The following is a 6,084-nucleotide window of genomic DNA, read 5'->3' as shown; positions in this document are numbered from 1 at the left end:
ACCTGGCCTCCACAATTACCTGACGTCAACGCAATTGAGACGGTTTGGGATGAGTTGGACCGCAGAGTGAAGGAAAACCAGCCAAGAATTGCTCAGCATATGTGGGATCTTCTTCAAGACTGCTGTAAAAGATTCCAGGTGAAGCTGGTTTGTTACTAAATGATTCCATATGTGTTATTTCATAGTTCTGATGTCTTAAAACCCTTGAATGAGTAGGTGTGTCCAAAGATTTGACTAGTACTGTATATTTTTTTTAAACAAATTCATTTCAGGAGATCCGGCCTGTGTTTGCGCTGGTGCGACTTCAGATGGTCCAGTTGTTTGAAGCGGAGTCCACATACAGCGCAGCAGTACGGTCTCTCCCCAGTGTGGATACGTTGGTGCACCTTCAAATTGTCTGCCCGTGTGAAGCGCTTGTCACACATAGTGCAGCGGTGAGGTTTCTCCTGTGTGTGAATGCGCTGGTGCAGCTTGAGGTTCCAGAGCCGATTGAACTTGTTCCCACAGATGGAGCAGCAGTAGGGCTTGTCTGTCATCTGGCTGCACTTGTGCCTCTTCAGGTCAGAGAAGGAAGTGAAGCCCTTGCCGCATTGGCTGCAGAGGTGGAGTCCCTCTGCCTGGTGGACCCGCTGGTGGACCTTGAGGTTGCAGGCCTGGGTGAAGATCTTACCGCACGGGGTGCGCAAGTATGGAGGTCCAGACCCTGACCCTGTGCTCAACCCTCTACCCATTTCGTGTTTCTGTTTGTGGGCCTTCAGGGAAACGGAATCTGGGAAGGTCTTGGTGCATTGATTGCAGGCATGACACCTCCCCCCTCCTCCTCCTCCTCCTACTTTAACCTGTTCTTGTGAATGATCTCTGAGGTTTAAAGAGTTGTCAGCAGCACCATACAGGCTCTCTGTGTTGTTATTGTGGGCTGAGCTTCCAGAGTGGATGGAGGTTAGCACACTGTGGCCAGCTCTACTACCCAACTCCGGCACACCATGTTCGGGGTACAAGACACTGGAGTCCTGCAGGTACCCCTCCTCGTTTATCAACAGGCAGTTCCGTTCTCCCACCTCCGGGTGGGGGGATGGCGTTGGCGACCCCGCCTGCTCCCTCTGGCTCTGATGGGGGTCAGGCATCTGGGAGCGATGGTGATGGTCTCCCCCCTCAGATCCCCCCAGGTCCACCTGGTAGTGACCCACAGCTCCGTAGCTCAGTGCCCCCAGACGAGACGGAGAACCAGGAAACCTATCCAGCCCTTCTATGTCTACAAGATGGCCGCCACCACCACTACCGTCGCAACCAGACTTCTCAAAGCCGCCCACCAGTTCCTTCATGCTGTAACGAGGGCGGTAGAGAGGGTCGGTGGGGTCCCCTGCGTCTCCCTCTGGGCCCGGAGGTTTAGGCCCCTGGTCTAGAACAGATCCCCAGTCAGCCTGGCACTGCTGCAGTGCTTGCACACTGAAACTCTTACTGGGCCCCGAGATGTCTGAACCGCCGGCCCCTGAAGAACACAGGAGACATGAGGCATTGGCAATAGTAGAAACTGTAGTAGAGTAACCAACGCTCAATTTGAACTTAAAGTTTCAAGTTGACTTGTTATAATACCAATGACAACATATTAGAAGCTACTCTCCTTATCATTCTCATCATCATAAAAGGTAGGCTATTGTCTGTTATGTTTGTTGTAAACTTCTCAACTCACCGTCCAGGCAGAACTCCCATCTCTCCCGTAACTCAGTGTTGTGGAGAGGCTCCTCTTTCAGCAGACTGTCCAGCTTCTGACCTCTGACCTCTGTGGACTGTAAGAGCAAATGATTCTGACTAAATGATGGGTAAACTGACAGTGACTGAACAGAGCTGACATGATGGTCCCCTATTCTTCCTGACAATCAGTTCTAATCTGTTCTGTACAATATAGTTCTAAACTAACATTCCGTAACACTGGTGTTTAGTCAGTCTTACCTCAGAGGTTCTCCTAGGGCTAGTGGCCTCAGCCTCCTCCAGATCATGGAAGGCTGTTTCCCCGGCCACGCCCCCACAGCTGCTCCACTCCTCCCCTGGTACCTTCTCCTGCTTCAGGCCACGCCCCCTCTCCATACCTGGCCACAGGTAAACAAAGAGAACATTTCATTTCAAGTAAAAGGAAAGGGCCTAGATTGAAACAACAGACTGAGCAGATCAGAGTGCGATGACGGGTAAGTGTAAAAATGTCTCCTGAATAGAAACCAAGTAAAAGTACCTATAAAATGTACTTGTTCTTTTGAGAACCATGAGTCAGTCAGCAGTAGTGAGCACTCTGAAGTTGAGCCAGACCAGCGTGAAGTAGCGCTCTGAAGTTGAACCAGACCAGGGTGAAGTAGCGCTCTGAAGTTGAGCCAGACCAGGGTGAAGAAGCGCTCTGAAGTTGAGCCAGACCAGGGTGAAGAAGCGCTCTGAAGTTGAGCCAGACCAGGGTGAAGTACCTGCGACTGCAGGTGTGGTAGACATTCAGAGATGATTTTGGACCGGTAGGAGCGCGATTTTTGGAAAAAGTGGATTCCTGCTTTTTGGGCGACTCGTACGTTGTGTCAGGTTGGGTAAAGGACAAACTGGGAGCGGTTACATCTGTGAAAGTTTCGAGAAGTGGAATTGTTCAGTGTTTTTGTGCATCCTCGGCCCAAAGGCAGGGGGCACTGCGCATCATGTTTCTACTTGTGTCGTGCTTTGCTCTCTGGAGCAGGACACCACTCAAAGGAGTGATCAGTGGGGTGGCGTTGAGTGCAGAGGTGGATCAGATGAAAAGGGATACTCCTAGTGTTTGTGATGCCCGCCGTTTGGTGAGTTGTAGACCCGGTGGCAATGGCGAGACTGAGAATACCCTGTCTGTCTTGTTGAGCTTTGAAACAGAGTTTCTACCTGATAAAGGTCAGGTTTGGTTATATTTGATATTCTGTGAGGGCCCATGTTCCGAACATGCTATGGTGCTTTAGGTGTCAAGGATTTGGACATTGCAGCAGTGTGTAGAAGGGAGATCCCACGATGTGAGAAGTGTGCAGGAGGGTATAGTCAGACAGAGTGTAACGAAGGGATAGAGAAACACTGCGTGTCAACTCTGGGGACGCCCATGCAGCTTGGGATCCCAAGTGCCCTGTGAGAGAGACGGGTTGAGATTGCCAGCGTCCGAAAGGGACAGAATGTTTCCTATGCTGAGGCAGTGAAGAGAGTAGAGGATAGCCCAAGGATCCCCATGGTGGCAGTGGGGTTATGGTATTGGCAGGCATAAGCTACGGATAACGAACACAATTGCATTTTATCGATGCCAATTTGAATGCAGAGATACTGTGATGAGATTCTGAGGTCCATTGTTGTGCCATTCATCCGCCGCCATCACCTCATGTTTCAGCATGATAATGCTGGGCCCCATGTCGAAAGGATCAGTACACAATTACTGGAAGCTGAAAATGTCCCAGTTCTTTCATGACCTGCATACTCAGATATGCCACCCATTGAGCATGTTTGGGATGCTCTGGATCGACGTGTACGACATTGTGTTCCAATTCCCGCCAATATCCAGACAATTCGCACAGCCATTTTCTGAGGAGTGGGACAACATTCCACAGGTCACAATCAACAGCCTGATTAACTCAAGGTGAAGGAGGTGTATCGCACTGCATGAGGCAAATGGTGGTCACACCAGATACGGACTGGTTTTCTGATCCATGCCCCTACCTTTTTTTTAATGGTATCTGTAACAAACAGATGCATATCTGGATTCTGTGTCATGTGAAATCCATAGATTAGTGCCTAATGAATTTATTTAAATTTACTGATTTCCTTATATTTACTGTAACTCAGAAAAATCTTTGAAATTGTTGCAGGTTGCGTTTATATTTTTGTTGAGTAGATATAGTCTTTAAAAGTCTCCCACTCCTCACCTGTCTGTGAGGTTCCTGAGCTTGTCTCCTCGTCAGCTCTCCCACAGTCCGCACACTTCCCCCTCTGGCCTACCTCTCTATCCCTCTCCTTGCGACTGTTCTCCGACCACTGCAGCCTCTTCTTCAGCGACTCGACCTGCTCCCGGCTCCGGAACACCTCTTCTAGGAAGCTATCCTCCACCAGCCTGGTGATCTCGTATATGGCTGACTTTAGGACCGTTTCCATGACCCCGGAGAGCTGAGACTGGAAGGTTACGATGGCTTCAGACATCATGGCAAACTACGTGTAGCTAGTTACAGTTAAGAGATCGTAAAGTTGACCTACTTTTTTTCAGGTTGGTCAGTGTTACGATCCAGTCTATCAAAATGATATGAAGCTAGCGAATTAGCTAACCTTAGCAAAGATACTGGTAACTAAACCTCTTTTGTCTCCACCAATAACTGTCCTATTGCAATTGTTTTATCATTTTTGAGATATAAGCTGTAGCACTTACTGTATATGGGCCTATTCTAACAAATATAAATACCAGAGGTATTGAGAGAAAGTAAGGCTATGGTAGTTGGCATGCTACTTAGCTAGACAGGCAACACAAAAAGCATCCACAAAACAGTCGAACTTCCGGAAACAAACCAACGGGTTGGGTAGTAGGACAATCTACATCGGAACGCTCCTTGTTGGAGTAAAAAGACAACCTTTAAGCAATAGCTTTGTATGTTACACGTTTACTGTTATTGACGTTCAAAATATAATTCTGATATTATTATACATTAGGATATAGACACACAGTATTTATTCAGTACAAAACCAAACAATATACAAATATCACATAAAACATTTTGACAATACTGTAGACAGTCCTTTGACAAATTGCTATTTATACCTTTCAGGGATGATAAATAATAATCTAAATAAATGAGAAAAATATTGAAATATTTTTTTTACACATGAACTTCTTTTTATGGATGAAACATTTTCCCAATAAAATGAAAAAAATCTAATTAATGTATTGACAGTCCGTTCGCATGTATGTAAAATAAAAAAGAACATCAAATTTGGTAATGCTTACAGGTTTACCCATTTTATCGCTAATGTATATTTTAATATCTGCCCAAAATATTTCGCTATGCAAACAATCAGAAAATAAATGCCCTATAGTCCAATTTTCCAATTCACAAAAGCTACACTTATTTTCTACATTAATTGCATATTTAGAAATAAGACCATTACAAGGATAACACCTGTGAAGAATATTGTAAGAAACGTCTCTTACTTTATTAGTTATCAAATATTTATATGGATTATGTGAAATGAGAACTGAGAACTCGGAAAAATACGACGTCAATTCATGCCGTCAGTGATCTTCAGGTCGGAGCTCTATAAAGAGGCCCGAGTTGGAATTCCGAGTTGAATGACCGTTCAAATCGATTTTTCAAAGTCGGAGCTTGTTTTTTTCTTCTTCTTCGATGGGGTTTAACGGCAGTTGGCATCCAATATGTTGCTTTATCGCCACTTACTAGACTGGAGTAAGACTCCTTTATACTTTGCTTGAAAATAACAATAAAAATAACAACCCTACTCCACTATTTAAATCTATTTAGTCCTACCTCATGCCATCACCCTGAAAGGATGGGACATCACCACTTAACACACCCTGTAACTCTTCTGATGTCAAGTCTCGCACACCCAAATACTTCTCTGCAGCGACCACCACAAACTAAATTTTCGTAAATCTTACGTTCCATTCCTGCAGTACAGTTGATAACCATTACTATAAATGCTAAAAATCCAAACTTACTGAAACATATATCACTTGTTGGTTTATCCCTCTGTACTGGTACAGATCTACTACTACACCACTCCTCTCAGGATCCCTCCCCCTTGACCCATCTTCCTCTACTTTCTTCACTGCCTCAGCATATGACAACTTCTGCTCTACTCTAACCCTGGAAACCTCAACCTGCCTCTCTCGCATGGGACATTTCTGATCCCAAGCCTCATGGGCACCCCTACACATAACACGTACCACTACTTTCCCCAATGCTACACATTCCTTGTCTCATGCCCTTCTGCACACTTCTCACACCTAGGAACCTCCCTCCACCATCTTCCTCCCTCTCTCTCAGACCTCCTCTGCCTCTCTTTTTCCCCTCCTCCGTATTCCAAGTATACGACTTCTTATGA

General features: G+C 45.9%; 1 protein-coding gene across 4 annotated transcripts; it reads right to left on the bottom strand.

Moving 5' to 3' along the window:
* Nucleotides 1-247: 247 nt before the first annotated feature.
* On the bottom strand, nt 248-4,717 carry LOC115190315 (zinc finger protein 227-like). 4 transcript variants are annotated; one of them, XM_029748727.1, is made up of 5 exons: nt 4,228-4,717; nt 3,903-4,146; nt 1,951-2,087; nt 1,691-1,787; nt 248-1,489 (listed from the first exon to the last, which is right to left on the bottom strand). In XM_029748727.1, the coding sequence occupies exons 2-5, from the start codon at nt 4,126-4,128 to the stop codon at nt 264-266; spliced, it is 1,686 nt and encodes a 561-aa protein (XP_029604587.1). In that variant the 5' UTR covers nt 4,129-4,146; nt 4,228-4,717; the 3' UTR covers nt 248-263. The 4 variants fall into 4 exon arrangements, with proteins under 4 accessions (XP_029604587.1, XP_029604588.1, XP_029604586.1 ...); XM_029748728.1 differs by having other exon boundaries at nt 4,397-4,717; XM_029748726.1 differs by having other exon boundaries at nt 3,903-4,715.
* Between the last annotated feature and the right edge of the window lie 1,367 nt (nt 4,718-6,084).

Source organism: Salmo trutta, chromosome 4 (genome assembly GCF_901001165.1).
Source record: "Salmo trutta chromosome 4, fSalTru1.1, whole genome shotgun sequence".
In the NCBI taxonomy this organism is placed as follows: Eukaryota; Metazoa; Chordata; class Actinopteri; order Salmoniformes; family Salmonidae; genus Salmo; species Salmo trutta.
Note: the sequence above shows the minus strand (reverse complement) of the source record. Positions and strands in the feature narration are given on the sequence as shown.

Bases quoted from the DNA above. Each gene is read 5' to 3' on its own strand.
- LOC115190315 (XM_029748726.1), bottom strand. From the start codon at position 4,176: ATGATGTCTGAAGCCATCGTAACCTTCCAGTCTCAGCTCTCCGGGGTC. The intron at 2,088-3,902 runs GTGAGGAGTGGG...ACCTGTGGCCAG, and splicing joins CTCAGGAACCTCACAGACAG to GTATGGAGAGGGGGCGTGGC. The intron at 1,490-1,690 runs GTGAGTTGAGAA...TGTGTTCTTCAG, and splicing joins ATGGGAGTTCTGCCTGGACG to GGGCCGGCGGTTCAGACATC.